This window comes from Aythya marila (assembly GCF_965140915.1).
Source record: "Aythya marila genome assembly, chromosome: 2".
NCBI lineage: Eukaryota > Metazoa > Chordata > Aves > Anseriformes > Anatidae > Aythya > Aythya marila.
Window position 1 is genome coordinate 473,140 of NC_139043.1, and position 20,120 is coordinate 493,259.

The 20,120-nt window shown below is 71.6% G+C and overlaps 2 protein-coding genes across 2 annotated transcripts; one reads left to right on the top strand and one right to left on the bottom strand.

Moving 5' to 3' along the window:
* The first annotated feature begins 25 nt into the window (after positions 1 to 25).
* On the top strand, positions 26 to 6,260 carry ATG9B (autophagy related 9B). The gene is made up of 15 exons (XM_082752145.1): positions 26 to 328; positions 2,128 to 2,248; positions 2,336 to 2,379; positions 2,474 to 2,538; positions 2,611 to 2,775; positions 2,854 to 2,995; positions 3,100 to 3,848; positions 3,936 to 4,089; positions 4,166 to 4,345; positions 4,429 to 4,674; positions 4,832 to 5,043; positions 5,160 to 5,262; positions 5,434 to 5,524; positions 5,657 to 5,790; positions 5,884 to 6,260. The coding sequence occupies exons 2-14, from the start codon at positions 2,149 to 2,151 to the stop codon at positions 5,773 to 5,775; spliced, it is 2,370 nt and encodes a 789-aa protein (XP_082608271.1). The 5' UTR covers positions 26 to 328; positions 2,128 to 2,148; the 3' UTR covers positions 5,776 to 5,790; positions 5,884 to 6,260.
* A 143-nt stretch (positions 6,261 to 6,403) lies between these two features.
* NOS3 (nitric oxide synthase 3) lies at positions 6,404 to 18,290 on the bottom strand. Its single transcript, XM_082752144.1, has 26 exons — positions 17,845 to 18,290; positions 17,010 to 17,112; positions 16,772 to 16,920; positions 16,095 to 16,257; positions 15,902 to 15,993; positions 15,537 to 15,678; positions 15,315 to 15,454; positions 14,915 to 15,089; positions 14,733 to 14,834; positions 14,411 to 14,605; positions 14,110 to 14,183; positions 13,897 to 14,041; positions 13,710 to 13,814; positions 13,320 to 13,387; positions 13,091 to 13,207; positions 12,582 to 12,756; positions 12,367 to 12,499; positions 11,934 to 12,012; positions 11,662 to 11,849; positions 10,880 to 11,061; positions 9,758 to 9,968; positions 8,975 to 9,062; positions 8,175 to 8,296; positions 7,104 to 7,252; positions 6,704 to 6,898; positions 6,404 to 6,620 (listed from the first exon to the last, which is right to left on the bottom strand). Exons 1-26 carry the CDS (start codon positions 17,958 to 17,960, stop codon positions 6,498 to 6,500), a joined length of 3,531 nt encoding a protein of 1,176 aa, XP_082608270.1. The 5' UTR covers positions 17,961 to 18,290; the 3' UTR covers positions 6,404 to 6,497.
* Between the last annotated feature and the right edge of the window lie 1,830 nt (positions 18,291 to 20,120).

Consider the following 20,120-nt stretch of genomic DNA (forward strand, 5'->3'; position numbering starts at 1 on the left):
GGAGGGACGGCCCCGGCAGCGGCGGGCGGAGCCCCAGCACCGCGGCCCGGGCCCCAGCGCTGCGGGGCCGAACCGGAGCCCCCCGGCCCGTGGCACCGCGCCGGGACCCCCCCTCCGCCACCCGCGACCGGCACCGAGACCGGGACTCGCTCCGCGCCCCGCGCCCGGACCCCGACCCCGACCCCCTCCCGGGCCCCGCTGAGCCCCCGGGGCGCCCCCCCCGTGCCGGTGCCGGTGCGGCCATGCCCGGCCGGGGGGCGCAGACCCGGTCCCGGGGGGGGCGCGGGGCCGTGTGAGCGCCCAGCGGGGAGGACGGCGGGGCCGCCAGGTGAGCCCGGGGACGGGGACACGGGGACACCGCGACGCGGGCACCCGGGGACACGGGGACACCGGGACGGGGCCCGGGCGCTGCCCCCGCCTCGGCCCCGCTGCCTGGGCCCGGTGCCCAAGCCCACCCGGCTCTGGGGTCCCCACGCGTGTCCCGGGGCCGTGGCCAAGGAGGGCGCGCGTGTCCCGGGGGGTCGCGGCGGGGCGGGGGGGGGGCGGCGGCACCGGGGGGGTGCCGTGGGGACAGCGAGTCCCGCAGGGGCGCGTCCCGGGGCTCCCGCGTGTCCCGTGGGACCACGCGTGGACGGGGGTGGCTCCGGGGGGGCGGGGGTCCCGGTCCCGGCCGTGCACCCCTCAGCACCCTCCCCCTCGGTGTTTACGCTGCCCCCGGCTATTTTTGTCCCCCCGGCTATTTTTGGACAGCAGGGGCGGGGGGGGGCGCGCGGGGACACCCGATGCCGGGGGGCAGCGCGGGGACAGCGCGTCCCGGCCTCCCCCCCCCCCTCTCCGGGGCTCCCCCCCCACCCCGGGCCCCCGGTGCTGAATCACGGCCCCGGCCCCGGCCCCGTGAGTCAGCCCCGGGCGGGGCGGGGCCGCGCGGCTTCACCTGCGGCCGGGCCGGGCTCGGCCCCACGCGTGGCACCGGCGGCGGGGGAGCAGCAGCGGGAGCCGAGCGGCGGTATGGGGCTGGGGGGGGGCACGGCACGGCCTGCCCCCAGGGGTGGGGGGGATCCCAAGGGAACAGGGGTCTGGATTGCTGCGGGAGTCCGGGGGTCCCACCCTGCCCCAAAGGGTTGGGGGTCCCGTCCTGCCTGGGTGTTTATGGGGTCGTGTTCTTCCTGAAGGGATCTGGGGTCCTGTGCTGTCTGGGAGGGTTAAGGGGGACCCCATCCTGCCCTAGGTTAGGGGCATCCCATCCTACCCCAATGGGTCAGGGGGCCTGTCCCCTCCATGGGGTTCTGGGGGTCCCAGCCTGCTTGGGGACCTATGGGGTCCCTATCCGTCCCTAAGAGGTCTGGGGTCCCATCTGATCTCAGAGGGTTAAGGGGGACCCCATCCTGCCTCAGGGTTTATGGGTGTCCCATCCGACCCTAAAGGGTCTGGGGGTGCCATCCTATTAGGGAGGGTTATGGGGGCTCCCATCCTGCCCCAGGTTCTAGGAGTCCCATCCTTCTCCAAGGGGTCTGGGGATCCCATCTTGCCTTAGGTTATGGGGGGTCCCATCCTACTTGTGGGACTTACAGGGGCCCCATCCTTCCCCAAGGGTTCTAGGGTCCTATCCTATGGGGGGGTTACAGGGGTCCCGTCCTTTCCTGGGCACCAACCGACTGCAGGGCACGGTGCTGGGCCCTGGTCCCGGCCACCCCTGCGGGCTGTGGGGTGCTCGCTGCCACGGGGCCGGGACCACCCCATGCTGGGTGCAGCTGAGCCCCCGCTGGCACCGCAGGGAGCAGGTCCGGGTGCCGGCGGTGGTCCGGCCGGTGGGACGGGACCGACGGCCTGGCCCTGCCCGGGGCCGTGCCCGCAGCTGCGGTGCGGGGCCAGCTCAGGCCACCCGAATTCGGGGCACGCGGGCGGCGCTCCGTGGCCTCCCCGGCATTTCCTGCGCCCGGCCCCGGGGCAGACAGCTCAGCCTGGCGCGGCACGGCTCAGTGCGGCACGGCACAGCACCCCTGCGGGGCTGGGCTGGGTGGGGGCTCCATCCCCACCCCATAGCCGGGGGTCCCGTGCCAGGGGCTCTCCGGTGCCAGCGCACGCGTCCCGTCCTGTCCCATCCCATCCCCATCCCACCCCACGCAGGCGGCACAGCCGTAGGCAGCGATGGCAGCGCAGGCCGAGTACCACCGGCTGGAGGACTACGAGGAGGATTCCCCCCCCGGCGAGGAGGAGCTGCTGGTGCACGTCACCGAGGGGCTGCAAGGTGGGGGCACCCCCATCGGCACGGGGGGGGCGGCCGGAGACGTGGCCCCGGCTGAGCCCCCCCCCCGGTGTTTTTCTCTCCCGCCAGACTCCTGGCACCACATCAAGAACCTGGATAATTTCTTCACCAAGATATCCTTGCTGGGCCTCGTGCCCGCCTGCGGGGGGGTGGGGAGGTGAAGGGGGGGGGCAGCACCCCGGGCACATTCCTTAACGCGCGCCCAACATCTACCACTTCCACCAGAAGAACGGCTTCGCCTGCATGATGCTCTCCGACCTCTTCGAGCTGGTGTAAGTGCCACCACGGGGTGGGAGCTGTCATTGTGCCCCCTCCGCATCCATCTGAGCCCCGTGCCCCCCCAGGCAGTTCCTGTTTGTCGTCACCTTCAGCACCTTCCTGCTGTGCTGCGTGGAGTACGACGTCCTCTTCGCCAACCGCCCGCTCAACCACAGCCAGGTGCCAGCCCCGGAGCGCAGCAAGGTGACGCTGCCCGACGCCATCCTGCCCGCGCCGCAGTGCGCCCAGAGGTGAGCAGCGGGGGCACGGGGGGCACGGCGACACGGTGGGCCCCCCCCGAGCCGTATGTACCCATCCCGCCCGCCCAGGATCCGCGCCAACGGCTGGGTCATCTTCCTGCTGGTGATGGCCGCGGTGTTCTGGCTGTACCGCCTGGTGAAGGTGCTGTGCAGCCTGCTGAGCTACTGGGAGATCCGCGCCTTCTACATCAAGGCCCTCAACATCCCCTCGGTGAGCGGGGCCGGACGGGGAGCCGCCGGGACGGGCACCCCGGGGCCGCCCGTGCCGCGGTGGTGCCGGCGTGCCCGCGGTGACCCGGCCTCTCCTGGGCGCAGGACGGGCTGTGCAACTACAGCTGGCAGGAGGTGCAGGCACGGCTGATCTCGCTGCAGCGCGAGCAGCAGATGTGCGTGCACAAGAAGGAGCTGACGGAGCTGGACATCTACCACCGCATCCTGCGCTTCAAGAACTACACCGTGGCCATGGTCAACAAGTCGCTGCTGCCCGTCCGCTTCCGCCTGCCCCTGCTGGGCCACGTCGTCTTCCTGACGCAGGGCCTCAAGTACAACCTGGAGCTGCTCCTCTTCTGGGGCCCCGGCTCGCTCTTCCAGAACAAGTGGAACCTGCAGCCGCAGTACAAGCGGGCGGGCTCGCGGCTGGAGCTGGCGCAGCGCCTGGCGCGCACCATGGTGCTGCTGGGGCTGGCCAACCTGCTGCTGTGCCCCTTCGTGCTGGTGTGGCAGGTGCTCTACGCCTTCTTCAGCTACACCGAGGTCATCAAGCGGGAGCCGGGCAGCCTGGGCGCGCGGCGCTGGTCGCTCTACGGCCGCCACTACCTGCGCCACTTCAACGAGCTCAACCACGAGCTGCAGGCGCGCCTGAGCCGCGGCTACAAGCCGGCCACCAAGTACATGAACTCCTTCACCAGCCCGCTGCTCACCGTGCTGGCCAAGAACGTCGGCTTCTTCGCCGGCTCCATCCTGGCCGTGCTCATCGTCCTGACCGTCTACGACGAGGACGTGCTGACCGTGCAGCACATCCTCACCGCCATCACCCTGCTGGGGCTCGTGGTCACGCTGGCCAGGTGGGTGCACCGTGCCAAGCCGTGCCGTGCCACCCGCAGGCACCAGGGCTGCCTGGCAGGGGTCTGACGCCCACCCCTGCCCCGCAGGTCCTTCATCCCCGACGAGCACATGGTGTGGTGCCCGGAGCAGCTGCTGCAGCGCGTCCTGGCGCACATCCACTACATGCCCGACCACTGGCAGGGCAACGCCAGCAAGTCGGAGACGCGCAACGAGATGGCGCAGCTCTTCCAGTACAAGGCGGTGAGCGCCGGCCGGCGGCCGCGGCAAGGGGGGGGCCCTTCCTGCCCCCTGACGCCCCCTCTGCCCGCCCCCGCAGGTCTTCATCCTGGAGGAGCTGCTGAGCCCCATCCTCACCCCCCTCATCCTCATCTTCGCCCTGCCCGCCCGCGCCCTGGACATCATCGACTTCTTCCGCAACTTCACGGTGGAGGTGGTGGGGGTGGGCGACATCTGCTCCTTCGCCCAGCTCGACATCCGCAATCACGGCAACCCCCAGGTGAGGGGGCCGGGGCCGGGGGGCTGGGGGGCCGGGCAGAGCGCTGCCCCCCCGCTCTCCCTGCTCACCCCGCTCCCCCGCAGTGGCTGTCGGCGGGGCAGACGGAGGCCTCGGTGTACCAGCAAGCCGAGAACGGGAAGACGGAGCTGTCGCTGATGCACTTTGCCATCACCAACCCGCGCTGGCAGCCGCCCCCGCAGAGCGAGCTCTTCCTCAGCCACCTGAAGGAGAAGGTGCAGCAGGACGCGGCCGCCGCGCCACCCGCCCAGCGCATCCTGGCCGAGGGGCCCCTGGGCACCTCGCTGCTCTCCGACGACTCGGCCACGGCGGTGAGTGGGGCGTGGGTACTCCATGGGGACTGCGGCACACCGGGGACACCCATGCCCCTTGGGTTGGGAAATCGGAGGGGTGGCATGGCAGAGATTTGGCACAGCACGGTGGGGATTTGGCACGGCACGGGTGGCTCTGACCGCGGTGTCTCCGCAGCCGGACGGCTTGCTGGCCAGCGTGCTGGCTCGCCCCATCCTCTCCGCCAGCGGGCTGGTGTCCCGGGACCGGCGCTTCATCCAGCCCTGCAGCACGGCCAGCGCCGCCGCCAGCGTCCTGGCGTCCCTCTCGTCCCCGCTGCCCGGGCGGGCGCGCGTCCCCTCCGCCGACAGCCCCGGCTGCCACAGCGACCGCCTGCTCCCGGAGGAGAGGTGCTGCCGCCGCGCCTCCGGGGCTCGGAGCCCTGTGGGGGTGGGCGTGGGGCAGGGTGGGGGGCAGGGGGGTGCCCTCGCCCCGTGCCAGCCCCGTACTTGTGCTCTGCCCGCAGCTTGCTGCTGAGTGAGTCGCGCCTGCTCAGCCTGAGCCGCTCCGCCGTGCTCGCCGAGGTGGCCTCGGCCGAGATGAGCCTGCACGCCATCTACATGCACGAGGTGAGGTCCCGGCCCCCCCAGTGCCTCCCCTGTCCCCAGCCCTGAGCCGCAGCCCCCCCACCCTGCGCCTGGCTGGGTGTTGCCACGAGCCCCCCACCCCACCAGCCCAGCCCCGCGCTGTGTGTCCCCCCCGGGGGGGCAGCGAGCGGTGACTGCCTGTCCCCCCCCCAGCTCCACCAGCAGCAGCAGCAGGGCCCTGCGCCCCTGGCCGTGGGGCTGTGGGTGGCTGCAGGGGCTCCCAAGCAGCCCTCCGTGACCGCAGGTGAGTGCCGTGGGGTGCCGTGTGCTGGCCCCAGTGCCCGTGGGGCCGAGCTGGGGGTGTCTGGGGGGCTCCCCCGGCCCCACACTTTGGGGGCCGTGGGGCGCAGCGTGCCCTGACCCTGCCCTGCACCAGGCTCGGCCGCCCGCGCCTCGCAGGCTCAGCTCCGGGAGCTCCGGGAGATGCCGCTGGGAGGCTGGGCCGAGGAAGAGGAGGAGGAGGAGGAGGAGGAAGAGGAGCAGACGACGGGCTAGCTGCCCGCTGCGCCGGTGAGTGATGGGGGGAGGCTCAGCCCCCCCGGGGCCCGGCCCTATGGGGTGCACGTGCCGCAGGGTGCCCCTGACGGCCCCCTTTCCCCGCAGGTTCCTGGGTGCACCGACAGCGCCCGGCCCCCCCCCGGCCCGGGGGAGCTGCTGGAGGGGGCGGCCGGGCCCTGGGGGCCGTGGGGCCACTCAACGCCGCCTGCTGCAGCCGGGGGCCCGACCGTGGGGACCCCCGCGTGGCTGCGCCTCCGTGCCGGTGCCTGGCCTGCGGCGTGGGGCTGGGGCGCTGCCGGGGGCAGCCGGCCCCACCAGGTGCTATATTTATACGGGGGGCACGGCGCACCCGGGGCTGCTGCCGTCCTCGCTGCCCACCCGTGCCGGGGCCCCCCCACCGCCGTGGCCAAGCCTGGGGTGACGCAGGACCCCCCCCCTCGGCCCCGGGAGCCCCAGGGGCAAATAAAGGTTTACAGACTGGCTGTGCTGGAGAGCGCTGCGTGTGCTGCCCCGCCGGGGTGCGCCGTGCCCCCTGGGGGTGCCCGGACCCCAACCCACTCCTTGTCCCCCCCACCCTGCCACCCCCAGCCCCACCAGAGCCCCCCCGGGACGCAGGACGCCGTACGGGGTTATCAAAAACTAAACCTTTACCGGGGGCGGGCGCTGCCTGCAGCGGGGGGGCAGCAGCAGGGGGGGGCACGGGGGGGTCCCCGGCGTGCTCAGGGGGCCGGGCGCGGGTGCCGGCGCTCCTGCATGGAGAAGGACTGGCTGCGGATGCGGAACGCCACCTCCTGCGTGCGGAAGGTGAGGCCGAAGATGTCCTCGTGGTACCGGTTCTTGTCCTGCGGGGAGCGGGCGGTGGGCACAGCGGCTCCGGGCACCCTCCCCGGGTCCTCCCCGTCCCCGTGCCCCCCCAGTCCCTTACCCGCAGCTCGCTGATGAAGTCCCCCGCCTGCCCCAGCGTCATGCCGGCCTGCTGCACCAGGATGTGCTGCACGGTCTGCAGCACCTCGGTGGCCATCGTCACGTCCCCGCACACGTACATGTGCCCGGCGCACTGGCACAGCACCCGGTGCACCTCCTCCGCCAGCTGCGTCCGCAGCACGTCCTGCACGTAGGCCTGGGGGCGCGGGGCTGGCTGAGACCCCCGCATGGCCCCCGTCCCCATCCCCGTGTCCCTGTCCCCCCATGTCCCCAACCAGCCCTGCCTCCCTCCCTCTGTGCGCCCCCAGCCCTGTCCCCGTCCCCATCCCATTCCTGTCCCTGTCTCGCCCTGGCCCCCACCTCCACCCCCTCCCTGTCCCCGCTCTCTGTCCCCGTCCCACCTTGGGGGTGTCGGGCTCCCGGGAGAAGGCGGTGAGGACCTGGCTGAGGGCCCCCCGCTCCCGCGCCTCCTCCATCTCCTGCCGGTAGATGTGGTCCAGCGCGGACGAGCGGCACCCGAACACCAGCACCATGCTGCCCAGGGGGCCGCCTGCGGGGGCAGCACCCGGCTGCAGCACCCCCCCGAGCCCCGCGCCCCCCGTCCCGCACCCCACTGCCACCACAGCCCCGCGCCCACCCCTCCCTGGCCCTATGTGCCCACATCCCCGCAGCCCTGTGCCCAATGTCCCAGTGTCCCCAGGCATGGTGGTCCCGCATCCCATGTCCACATGCACAGCGCTTGTGTGGCCCCATGCACGGTGTCCCAGTGTCCCATGTCCCCATGCACGATGTCCCCATGTCCCGGTGCCCCAGTATCCCCACACGTGGTGTCCTCATGTCCCTTCAACCAATGTCCCATTGCCCATTTTGGTGTCCCTGTGCACGGTGTCCCCACGCATGGTGTCCCAATGTCCTGGTGCCCCCATATCCATACACATGGTGTCCCCACGTGCCCCCACCCGAAGTCCCCTTGCTCCCAAAGTGTCCCCATGCACCATGTCCCCATGTCCTGGTGCCCCCATATCCCCATGCACAGTGTCCCCGTGTCCCCATGCACAGTGTCCCATGTCCCCATGCACGGTGTCCCACATCCCCATGAATGGCATCCCTGCAACCCAATGTCCCCACGCACGATGTCCCCATGTCCCGGTGCCCCAGTATCCCCATGCGTGGTGTCCCCACGTCCCTCCACCTGATGTCCCATTGCCCCCTGCGGTGTCTCCATGTATGATGTCCCATGCACGGTGTTCCCACACACAGTGTCCCAATGTCCTGGTGTCCCCATGTGCCCCCACCCAACATCCCCTTGCTCCCAAAGTGTCCCCATGCTCCATGTCCCCATGTCCCAGTGCCCCCATGTTCCCACGCATGGTGTCCCCGTGTCCCCCCTGTGGTGTCCCCATGTCCCGGTGCCCTGGTGTCCCCCCGCGTGGTGTCCCGGTGTCCCCCCGCCCGCCGTCCCGGTGCCGCACCCGCGTCCTGCAGCTGGTGCATGCGGTGCTGCCAGAAGCTGCGGAAGGGCGCCACGCCGGTGCCGGGTCCCACCAGGATGCACGGGGCGTCCGCCGCGGGGGGCAGCCGGAACGAGGGGGCGCTGCGGGGGGCGGGGCCAGACGGGAGGGGCGGGGTCAGACGGGAGGGGCGGGGCCAGACGGAGGGGGCGGGGCCAGACGGGGGGGTCAGACGGGAGGGGCGGGGTCACACGGGGCGGGACCAGACGGACGGGGGCGGGGTTAGCAGGGAGGGGGCGGGGTCAGTCCGGCGGGCGCGGGGCACGCCGGGAGATGTAGTCCCGGGGGGTGTAGGACGGGGAGCGCGGGGCATGCTGGGAGATGTAGTCCGGGGAGGGGACGGGAGGAAAGGCGCTGGGGGAGGGCTCGGGGACAGCGGGCTTGGGCTGGGGGGGGCACGGAAAGGTGGATTTGGGGTGGAGGGCACCGAGGAATGCTGGGAAATGTAGTTTGGGGAGGGGCGGAGCACCGAGGCATGCTGGGAGGTGGAATTTTGGGAGCACCAAGACGTACTGGGGAATGGAGTTTGGGGAGGGTCTGAGGCACCAGGGCGTGCTGGGAAATGTAGTTTTGGGGGCTGGGACCTGAGGCATGCTGGGAAATGTAGTTCAGGGGCTATAGGACCAGGGCATGCTGGGAAATGTAGTTTGGTGGGTTATAGCATCGAGGCATTCTGGGGGATGTAGTTTTGGGGGTGATGGCCCGGAGGCACGCAGGGAAACGCGTTTTGGGGCTGGGGGCGCGGTGCCGTGGTCCCTCACCCGCGGATGAAGGCGGGCACCGTGTCCCCGGGCTGCAGCCGCGCCAGCCACGTGGAGCAGACGCCGTGGTGCAGCGGGCCCTGGCCGTCTGCGGGCGAGAGGCACGGCCCTGGCACGCGGACCCCGGCCCGGGCAGCCCCACGGTGGGGCTGGGGGCTGGGACCCGCAGTGCCGTGCCGTGGGACACGGGGGCTGCACGGGGCCGTGGGGACGGCTGCTGGGACCCCCGGGCTGTGAGGAGGGGCTGGGCAGGGTGGGACCCCGGGGTACCTGGGGACTGGCGGTGCCCTGGGGGGTGTGGAAATTCCTTGGGGGACCCCAAGATTGCCCAGGGGCTAGTGGCACCCTGGGGACCACAAGGTACCCCAGGGATTTGGGGGGTTCCCCGGGGACTGGTGGTGCCCTAGGGGCATGGAAACTCCTTGAGGGACCCTGAGGTGCCCAGAGAGTGGCAGTGCCTTGGGGACCCTGCAGTACCTCCAGGATGGGGGGGTTCCCTGGGGACTGGTGGTGCCCTGGGGACCCCAAGGTACCCCAGGCACAAGGAGGTTTCCCAGGGACTGGCGGTGCCCTGGTGGGGGTGGAAATTCCTTGGGGGACCCCAAGGTGCCCCAGGGGCGCTGATGGTGCCCTGGGGACCTGGAGGTACCCCAGGGATTTGGAGGTTCCCTGAAGTCTGGTGGTGCCCTGGTGCCACGCAGCAGCCACGGGGCTGGGGGGCACCATCACCGAGCCCCTGTCCCCCCCACCCCTGTCCCCGTCCCCGTCCCCATCCCTGCTCACTCTCGCTGTGGTAGGTGACGACGGCCACGGTGAGGTGGATCTGTCCGGGGCAGGGGCCGGGCGCGGAGCTGATGGAGTAGTAGCGCGGCTGCAGCAGCGGCAGCTGGGTGAGCAGCAGGGGCGCCGGCAGCCCCACCGAGGGGAACTCCTGCAGCACCTCCAGCAGCGTGGGGCAGCGGAACCACTTCCAGTCCTCGTACAGACGGGCGTCCTGCAGCACGCACCGCTGGGACACGCGCAGGGACCCCGCCAGCAGGGTGCCCCTGTCCCTGCAGCCCGGCACCACAGCAGCCCAGTATCCGGCAGCCCTGTGTCCCGGGGTCCCAGTGTCCTGGGATCCCACTATCCAGCATCCCAGTATCTCAGCTTCCCAGTATCTCAGCATCCCAATATCCCAGGATCCCAGTATCTCAGCATCCCAGTATCCATCATCCAGTATCCATCATCCCAATATCCAGCATCCCAATACCTCAGCATCCCAGTATCCAGCATCCCAGTATCCATCATCCAGTATCCAGCATCCCACTATCCAGCATCCCAGTATCTCAGCATCCCAGTATCCTAGGATCCCCATGTTCACTGCCCCAGTATTCAGCACCCCGGTATTCAGCATCCAGTATCTCCGCATCCCAGTATCTCAGCTTCCCTGTATCTCAGCATCCCAATATCCCAGGATCCCAGTATCCAGCATTCAGCATCCCAGTATCTCAGCATCCACTATCCAGCATCCAATATCCAGCATCCCAATATCCAACATCCCAATATCTTGGCATCTCAGTATCCAGCATCCAGTATCCTGGGATCCCAGTATCCAACATCCCACTATCTCAGAATCCCAATATCCCAGTATCCCAATATCCCCATATCCAGCATCCCAGCATCCCAATATCCCAGCATCCCAGTATCTTCATATCCAGCATCCCAGTATCCCAGTATCCCCATATCCCAGCATCCCAATATCCCAGTATCCCCATATCTCAGCATCCCCATATCCAGCATCCCAGCATCCCAGTATCCCCATATCCCAGCACCCAGCCCATCAGGGTCCCAGCAGCCCAGCACCCACCACTGCCCCCACCCCCAGCACCAGCCCCGTCCCCCCCCAGCCCCCCCGGCCCCAACCTGGCTGAGCTGCTGCAGGCGCTCGCGGTCGGCCGGCTCCTGCGCCAGCGTGGCCAGGAGCTGCAGGAACTGGGGGCTCGGGGGGGCCGTGATGTCCAGGAAGAAGGTGAGCGCCTGCTGCAGGGTGCAGGGGGGCAGGCGGCTCTGCGGCACCCAGCTCGACTTGTGGCCGGGGAACCTGCCTGCAGGACAGCGGGGGGTGGGCGCGGGGACGGGGACGGGGGGACAGGGGCAGGGACGGGGATGGGGAAGGGGATAGAGGAGGGAGAGGGGATGTGGAAGGGGGAGAGGAAAAGAGGGGATGGGGAAGGGGATGAGGATGGGGAACGGGATGTGGATAGGGGATGAGGAAGAGAATGGGGATGGGCATGGGGATCATGAAGGGAATGGGGATGGGGATGGGGATGGGGATGGGGATGGGGAAAGGGATGGGGAAGGGAATAGGGGAGGGGAAGGGGATGTGGAAGGGGGATGAAGAAGGGGAAGAGGAAGAGAAGGGATGGGGAAGGGGATGAGGATTGGGATTGGGAAGGGGATGGGGAAGGGAATGTGGATGGGAGGGGGATGGGGATGAGGAAGGGGATAGGGATGGGTATGGGGATAGGAATGGAGATGGGATGGGGATGGGGATGGGGTGGGGAAGGAGGGGTGCTCTCCCCAGGAAGGAGCGTGGCACGGTCGGACATCAGGAGCCACCCCGTTCCCAGTCAGCCCCGGTGGGGGTCCCGCTGCGGGTGCAGCCCCCACGCGGGGTCTCTGGGGACCGTCCCCGGGGGCCCTACCACTGCTGTCCTTCTCCAGGACCTCCACCAGGACGGGCTCATCGGCGGGCAGCGGGTCCTCCACGCGCTCCAGCAGCTCCTGCACCAGCTCGGGGCGGTTGGCGGGGAAGACGCCGAGGTGGTCCCCGGGCAGGTACTGCAGCTCGGGCTGCCCCGCGGCATCCAGGCGCACCAGCATGGTGGCACGGCTGTGGAGGGGGGGGGGGACAGGGCACAGCGTGGGCAAGGGGTCCCCAATGGGGCTGGGGGGGTGACGGGGGCGCAGGGCTCACCTGGACGCCTCGCTCTGCAGGTTCTCCACCGACAGCACCGTGCACGGGAACACCTTGCGCTTGTGCACGTGGGCCAGCCCTGCGGGGAGGGGGTGTCAGTGGGGATGGGGGCTCAGGGGGGTGGATGGGGGTCGGAGGAGCTGGGGGGGGAGATATGGGGAGGGGTGCCAGGACGTGGTAGGGGTGGGGGCTGCAGCAGCGCCTGGGGGGCTGGCTGGGGGTCATTGGGGTTGGGGGCTGCAGGGGGGCTGCAGGGGCTGGGGGCTGGGGTGCTGCTTGTGGTAGGGGTCCAATATTGGCCATAGGGAGTCCGGCTGGGGGCCCTGGGACTGGGGTGGGCTTGGCCGTCGTGGGGGTCCCAGATCTGGGGGAGGGTCCCGCAGGGGGCTGGTGGGGGTGGGCCCGTGCCAGGGCTCCGTGGGGCGCACGGTACCGGTGAGGATGTCGGTGGCCTCGGGCTGCACGGCCAGCCGGTGCTTCTGGCGCTTCCAGCCCTGCTGGGGGGCGAAGATCTCCTCGGCCGCCGCCTCCGCCCCGTCCCCCACGCAGAAGGTCTCGCAGGCGGCCTGGGGGGGGGCAGCAGGGCCAGAGGTGGGCGCCAGGTCCAGCCCTGGGGGTCCCTGCCCCGTGGGCCCCCTCCCCGCTGACCTGGAAGACGAGCTTGGCCCACGTGCGGAAGGACTCCTCCTGCGCGCACAGCTCGTCCCCCTCGCCCATGGGCAGGATGCGCTCCCCCCCCAGCTCCTCCAGCCGCGTGTCCACCGCGTGCGCGAAGGCGCAGAAGTGGGGGTACGCCCGGGACCCCAGCCCGAAGACGGAGAACCTGGAGGTATTGGGGGGGCACTGAGCGGGGTGCCCCCAGACCCACTCTGCCATGGGGGCCTGGGGGGTGCCCATGGACACGTCCCTACTCCAGAGGGGGAAGGGGTCATCACCCCAACCCCATCCCCATCCCCATCCCATCCCATCCCCATCCCATCCCCATCCCCATCCCATCCCCATCCCATCCCCATCCCCATCCCATCCCCATCCCATCCCCATCCCCATCCCCATCCCCATCCCATCCCCATCCCCATCCCATCCCCATCCCCATCCCCATCCCATCCCCATCCCATCCCCATCCCATCCCCCCCCCCCCCCCGTCCCCGTCCCCGTACCGCAGTGCCCCCAGTGTTCCCGCACTGTCCGTGTTGCTCAGCTGCCGTCTTTTCCTCTTCCAGGAGGCCACGAGCTGGTCCGACTGCGAGACGCTGTTGAAGCGCAGCTTGTAGCTCCTGTGGGGGGTGGTGTGAGCAGGGTGGGGGGCTCCCAGTGCCCGGGACAGGCAGGGGGAGCTGTCCCCATAGCAGGGGGGGGGACAGGGACACCCGTGGCCCCCACGCTCACTTGGGCGGCTCAGCCTGCGAGGCGCTGGTGTAGGGCGAGGACATCTCCATCAGCGCCTTGGAGAAGCTCTGTGGGGAGGCACAGGTCACGGCCCTATCCCCGTTCTGTCCCCATCCCATCCCCATCTCATCCCTGTCCCCATCCCGTCCCCATCCCATCCCCATCCCATCCCATCCCATCCCCATCCCCATCCCCATCCCATCCCATCCCATCCCATCCCCATCCCATCCCCATCCCATCCCATCCCCATCCCATCCCCATCCCCATCCCATCCCCATCCCCATCCCATCCCCATCCCATCCCATCCCCATCCCATCCCCATCCCCATCCCATCCCCATCCCCATCCCGTCCCCATCCCGTCCCCATCCCATCCCCTCCCTGCCCCTCACCTCCCCGCACTCCGGCGGGTCCCCGTTGCCGAAGGTGCTGGTCACCACCAGCACCAGGGTCTCGTGCTCCAGGGACACGATGTCGTACTCGTCCATGCACACCACCTGCGGGGTGGCGAGCAGGATGGGCTCCGATGGCCGGGCCCCCCCCTGCACTCCCCCGTCCCCCCCAGTCCCCTCTGCCCACCTTGGGGTCGAAGGCTCGTCGGAAGAGCTGGCAGAGGCTCCAGGCGTAGGTGCGCGACTTGCCGGTCTCGGTGGCGTACAGGATGGTGGCCTTCACGCGCCGCGCCATCACGTGCCCCATCAGCTTGGCCGAGATCTTCACCGCGCTGCGGGGCCGAGAGGCTCAGCGCCGGCCCTGCCCCGGCCCCCGCGCCCTCCCGGGGCTGCCACCTACTTGGCCACCTCCTTGAAGGTCTTCCTCCGGGTGACGGTGGTGCCTTTGGAGACGTAGACCTTCCAGGCGTCGGGCTGCGGGTGGGTGGAGGGGTCAGGAGTGGGGAAGGACCTGTGGGGTGGGGAAGGGGAAAGGGGAAGGGGAAGGGGATGGGGTGGGGAAGGGGAAGGGGAAGGGGAAGGGGAAGGGGAAGGGGAAGGGGAAGGGGAAGGGGAAGGGGAAGGGGAAGGGGAAGGGGAAGGGGAAGGGGAAGGGGAAGGGAAGGGGAAGGGGAAGGGGAAGGGGAAGGGTCTGTGCGCACCTGGTAGCGGAAGGTGGGGCAGAGCTGGTAGTTGACCATCTCCTGGTGGAAGACGGGGGTGAGGCTGCCCGAGATGGGGGGCACGATCCAGACCCAGTCGGCCGGGCACCCCCCCCGCGTCCGCAGCTCGTTCTCCATGTGCTTCACGAAGGACTCGGTGGCCGCGTGGTGGTCCACGATGGTCACTTTGGCGACCTGCGGGGACAGGGGGCAGGCGGTGGCCAATCCCCCGGGCACAAGCCGTGCCCCGGGGGTGTCCCCCCGGCTGTGCCCCCAGCACCAGCCCCCCGAGGCCGCGGTGCCCCCGGCCGTGCCAGCCCACCTGGTAGCTGTGCAGCACGGCGATGTTCACCTCCACGGCGGCTTTGTCCTTCCAGAGGGACGAGGTCTTGCGCGTGTCCAGCCCCATGCGCAGGGCCACCTCCTGTCGGGGGGGCGCAGGCTCGTTGGGACCCCCCCCGGCCCCCAGCTCCCCCCCCAGCCCCGTGGCGCCGCGGCGCTCACCTGCAGCAGGTTGTAGCGGTGGCTGTCGCACAGGTTCCTGGTGCCGATCTCGCTGCTCATGTACCAGCCGTTGAAGGGGGCCGCGGGGAACTCCAGCCCCCCGATCTCCAGCAGCATGTTGGAGACGGCGGGCAGCGCGTACCAGCGCAGCCCCAGCTCCCCGAACCACTCCAGCCTGCGTGGGGAGGGGGATGCAGCCCAGGGTCCCACACCGGCCCCCATCGCAGACCCCCCACCTCCACCCCCTCCTCCCGTCCCCACTCCTGCCCCCTGCTCCAGGGCTGCGCTGGGATGAGCACGAGGAGCCCCCACCCCGTCCCCAAACCCGTGGCCGTGCCCACGCGTTGGGGCAGCCCCCGATCCACGGGCAGGGGACACGGGGGGGCCCGGACCCACTCACGTGGGATGCGTGAGGGGCACCTCGAGGACCAGCTCCGGCGGCAGGGGGAAGAGCTCGGGGGCCTCGTCGGGGCCCTGCAGCAGCAGGGGCAGCACGTCGAAGCGGCCGTTCCCCGGGCTCCAGCCGTAGTGCACGCAGAGCTGGGGGTGCAGGAGGTATTAGGGGGGGGGCTGCGGTGCCCTCACCCAGTGCCGGGGCAGCAGGGTGGCCCCGGGCCCCCACCTCGGTGATGTCCACGTTGGCCGGGTCGCCCAGCACGGAGCCGTCGGGCTGCCGGTACCCGGCGTAGCGGATCAGCTGCGAGTTCCAGATGCGGAAATCGCCCCGGCCCGGCACCCGCTGGGGGAAGATGGTGATGGCCGACCTGCAGAGAGGGGGGAGGTCACCAAACGGCCCCCCAGGTCCTCATTGCTGTCCCCACCCCATCCCCATCTCCATCCCCATCCCATCCCCATCCCATCCCCATCCCCATCCCCATCCCCATCCCATCCCCATCCCATCCCATCCCATCCCCATCCCATCCCCATCCCCATCCCCATCTCCATCCCACCCCACCCCACCCCACCCCCGTTGGTGCTCCCTCTCACCGTATGTTGCCGCGGTTGGTGGCGTACTGGATGTGGGTGCAGAGGAACCCGAACATCTCCCCCACGCTGGCGCAGTCCCGGGCATCAAACACCTGTGGGGCAGGGGGTGCCGCTGCCTCCTCCATCCCCAGCCCCACAGCATGCCCGACCCCGGGGCGCCCCTCCAGCCCGGTGGGGCTGCGCCCACCCTCACCTGCAGCTTGTTCCACTGGATGCGGCCGACGCAGCGGGCGGCGTTGCGCCAGGCCTGCTTGGCCCCAAAGATCAGCTCGGGCTCCAGCAGCTGGTAGGTGCCCGTGGCCTCGATGGCTGCTTCCACGTCCCGCAGCCGCTGCGCGTGCGCCGGGGAGTTGTCCCTGCGGGCACCCACTCAGCTCAACCCAACACCGGTTTGGGGGGCAGCCCGGAGATGGGGGGGGGACCCTGGGGGCTTGGGATGCTCAGGGTGCAGCGAGGGGGGCACAGGCAGGAGGGGGAGGCAGTGTCCTTGGAGCTCCCAGCTCCAAGTGGGGGCTTTGGGGAGGGGAAGGGGTGTTTTGGTGCCCCAGGCAGGGATGAGGACTTGTGTGCTGTGGGGTTGGGCTGGGCTGTGGGGTGGGGATGGGGATGGGGCTGTGGGGTGCCCTTGGGCATGTTTGGGGCTGTGGGGTGCCCTGTAACGGGGATGGGGACAGGGCTGTGGGGTGCTCTAGGGCGGGGATGGGGCTGTGGGGTGCTCTGGGACAGAGATGGGCTGTGGGGTGCTGTGGGGTGGGGATGGGGACGGGGCTGTGGGGTGCCCTGAAACGGGGATGGGTTGGGGCTGTGGGGTGCCATGGAGCAGGGACAGGGCTGTGGGGTGCTGTGGGGCAGACCCCCGGCCGCACTCACCGCCGGATGGACGCGTAGTACTGGTTGATGAAGTCCCGGGCCAGGGCCAGCAGCTCGGGGCCGCTGCGGGCACCCTCGGTGCCGGGGGCCGGCAGCTGCTTGGGCAGCACCAGGGAGCCCAGGCAGCGCCGCCCCGAGCACGGCAGCTCCTGGGGGGGTGGCAGAGGCTGGGATCCGCGGGGGCACCGGCCCGGCCCCGCACCCCACAGGCCCCCCAAGCCCCCACCCCGGCCCCCACCTGCTCGGCCTGGGCGCAGAGCGTGTCGTAGGCGATGCTCCCGGTCTCCCAGTTCTTCAGCCGGGCGAAGCGCGTGGGCTCCGTGGGGCGCACGGGCACCGGGCTGGGGGGAGGCAGCCCTGAGCCTGGGGACCCCTCCCCACGCTCAGCCCCGTGGCTCCGATGCTTGGGGACCCTCCCGGCCCCCCAGGGGATGGGGATGAGGGGGACAGGCTGGAGAGGGGGTGGCAGGGGGGTACTGAGGGCAATGGGGCGCGGTGCTGGGGTGAGGGGGGGCATCTCCCACACCCCTCTGCCCTCGGTGTCCCCGGGCCCCCGTGGGGTGTGGGACAGGCGTGGGGTGAGGAGCTGGTGCTGGCTTGGGGCGTTCCTCGGCCTCGTGCGTGCGAGTGTGAACAATAGGCGTGAGTCAGAGCCGGGCCCCGCCACCCGAAGGGGTTAACGCCATCCTGTCCCCACGGGGGCTGCGGTGTCCCCCCCTGTCCCGACACGGCTCACGTCCCATCCCCGTTCACCCCCCGTGTCCCATCCCCACGTCCCACCCTCCCCAGCTCGCCCCCTTGGGCTCCCACGCGTCCCACGGGTGCCGTGGGGCAGGGGGGTGGCAGCGGGACAGCCCCGGGCACGCCGTGGGGCAGCGAGGGCAGGGGAGCGAACGGGGGGGTTCCCGTGGCTGCGCCCCCCGTCCCACCACGTCCACGTCTCCCGTGGGGCCGCGGCTCCGTGGGGCGAGGGCACCCCCGGGGCCGTCCCCGTGAGAACCGTCCCGGACAGCGGACGGAGACGGGGGTCCCGCCGAGCCCCCCCCCCACCCGTGCCCCCCCCCAGCACCCACCTGCCCTTATTATCGGGGCCGGGCCCCTCGTCGGGCGCGGGGCTGAGCTGCCGCGAGCAGAGGCCGAGGCCGCAGGAGCGGGCAGCGCCGGGCAGCACGGCCGGCAGGTTCCCCATCGCGCCGCCACTGAGCCGCCGGGCAGGGTTCGGCCGCTTCCTCCGGCGGGGATAAGGCGCGGGGGGAGCCGTGCCCCCCTCCCCGCGCGTCAGGGGGCGGCCGCCACGCGGGACGGCGGCGGGGGCGTGGGCGCGGGGCCGCGGGACCCCGCGCGCGGGGCGCGCGGTGGACGGCGCCCGCCCGAGCCCGGCCGCGTGGGGAGGGGGGAGCGGACACGGGGGGGGCCCCCCCCCCCCCCGCTGCTGCCGCGGACCCCACGCGGGACCCACGCGGGACGCGGCGGGGCAAGGGTCGCGCTCGGGAGACCCCCCGGGGAGCCGCGGCGCTGCCGTGGGGGGGTGGTCGCGGTGCCCCCCGTGGGTGCCCACGGCCCCGCGCCCCCCTGGCCCCCCGGCGGACATCCGGAGGTGCGCCCCGGCCCCCCCCCGGCCGGGCCCCCACCCAGTTCCTGCCATTGATGCCGCCCGGCCGCTGCCGGCCCCCCCTCGCAGGGCACCCTACGGGGGCCCCGCCACGGTTTAGGGGGCGCAGGCCGGGGGGGACACACTGGGCGGGGGAGGGAAATGTGGGGGTCCCGTCGGGTACCCGCGGGGATGCTCCGAGCGGGGCGAGAGGACCCCGGGGGGCAGGGGGTGGGGGGGGCGGGTGGTCCCGGGGGGTCCCGGGAGTGGGGCTCAAACCCCACGGGAGTGGGGGGGCGCGGCGGGGACAGAGCGGGGTGCCCCGGGGGGGCCCGGCCGGGTCTGTCCGGCCAGGGGTTCCGCAGCACTGCCGGGACTCGGGGGGGGGCGGCAGGGGACGGGAAACCGCGCCCCGAGAGTTTCCTTCCTGCGCCTTGGAGGAAAGCAACGCCTGGGGAGGGCGCGGGGGGGGCAGGGAGGGAGTCCGGGCAGGGAGCTGGGGGGGGGGGCAGGACCCGGGCAGCCCCCTCGTGGGACACGTCCTGGGGACCCCCCCGGGGCTGCCGCTCGGGGGCAGCGCCCCACGGCCCGGGGGTGCCGCCGCGGGGGAAGCGCCGGGTGCGCCCCCCAGCCCCGAGGGCAGCGCTGGGCAGCCCGCGGGGGGGGCGTGGGACCCCCCTAGCCCCATGCCGGGGGCGCCCACCCGGCCCCGCCGCACGGGGGTCGCCGCCCGCCGCCCCCCTCCTGCCCCCGCGTCCCTACCCCGACCCCCGCGCCCCCCGGGGGCGGGACAGGGCTGTCCGTCACCGCCGGGCGCTCACCCCATTGGCTGCGGCCCCCGAGGGGGGCGGTGACCGGACGGCCCCGGTGCCGGGGGGGGGCCGGGGGGGGGCCGGGGGCGGCCCCGGGGGCAGGCGGGGCGGGGGCTCGGGGCTTGTCCTGCCCGCAGCCCCCCGCCCACGGCCCGGCCCCTCCCGCGTGGGTCCGCCCGTGGGGCAGCCGCGGGGTCCCTCGCAGCCTCCTGGGGACCCGGGGCAGTGCGGGAGCGGCTCGGCTCGGCTCGGCTCGGCCAGGCCCGTCCCGTCCCGTCCCGTCCCGGTTCGGCCCGGCTCGGCCCCGCTGGGAGCCCGCTGGCACCGCGCGGGTCGGGGCAGGGCCGGGGCAGGGCCGGGGCCGCCGCCGCTTTCAGCACCTCGGACAGGGGCGGGCGGAGCGGCCCCGCCGGGACCGGCACCGGGAACGGGAACGGGAACGGGTCTGGGACCGGGACCGGCAGCGGCACCGGGACTGGGACTGGGACTGGGACTGGGACCGACACCAGCACCGGGTCCAGTAACGGAACCGGGACTGGGACCAGCAAAGGCACTGGGACTGGGACTGGCACCGGGGCAGGGACTGGGACCGGGACCAGGACCGGCAATGGGACAGGGACCAGTAATAGGATTGGGACTGGGACTGGGCCTGGGACCGGGTCTGGGACAGGGACCAACACCGGGACTGGGACGGGGACCAGGACCATAACCAGGACTGAGACTGGGACTGGGACTGGAACTGGCACTGGAACTGGAATCAGCAACAGAAGTAGGACCGGGACTGGGACTGGGACAGGGATCAGCACTGGAGCAGGACTGGAACCAGTACCAGTACTAGGACCACCACTGGGACCAGTACTAGTACTAGGACCAGCACTGGGACCAGTACCAGTACTAGGACCAGCACTGGGACATGTCCCAGCACTGAAGCAGGACTGGGACCAGT

Bases quoted from the DNA above. Each gene is read 5' to 3' on its own strand.
- ATG9B (XM_082752145.1), top strand. From the start codon at position 2,149: ATGGCAGCGCAGGCCGAGTACCACCGGCTGGAGGACTACGAGGAGGAT. The intron at 3,849-3,935 runs GTGGGTGCACCG...CCTGCCCCGCAG, and splicing joins CTCGTGGTCACGCTGGCCAG to GTCCTTCATCCCCGACGAGC. The intron at 4,090-4,165 runs GTGAGCGCCGGC...CCGCCCCCGCAG, and splicing joins AGCTCTTCCAGTACAAGGCG to GTCTTCATCCTGGAGGAGCT.
- NOS3 (XM_082752144.1), bottom strand. From the start codon at position 17,960: ATGGGGAACCTGCCGGCCGTGCTGCCCGGCGCTGCCCGCTCCTGCGGC. The intron at 13,388-13,709 runs GTGAGGGGCAGG...GCCTCCCCACAG, and splicing joins ACCCGCCGGAGTGCGGGGAG to AGCTTCTCCAAGGCGCTGAT. The intron at 11,850-11,933 runs GTGAGCCCTGCG...CCCCCTCCACAG, and splicing joins CTGCAGAGCGAGGCGTCCAG to CCGTGCCACCATGCTGGTGC.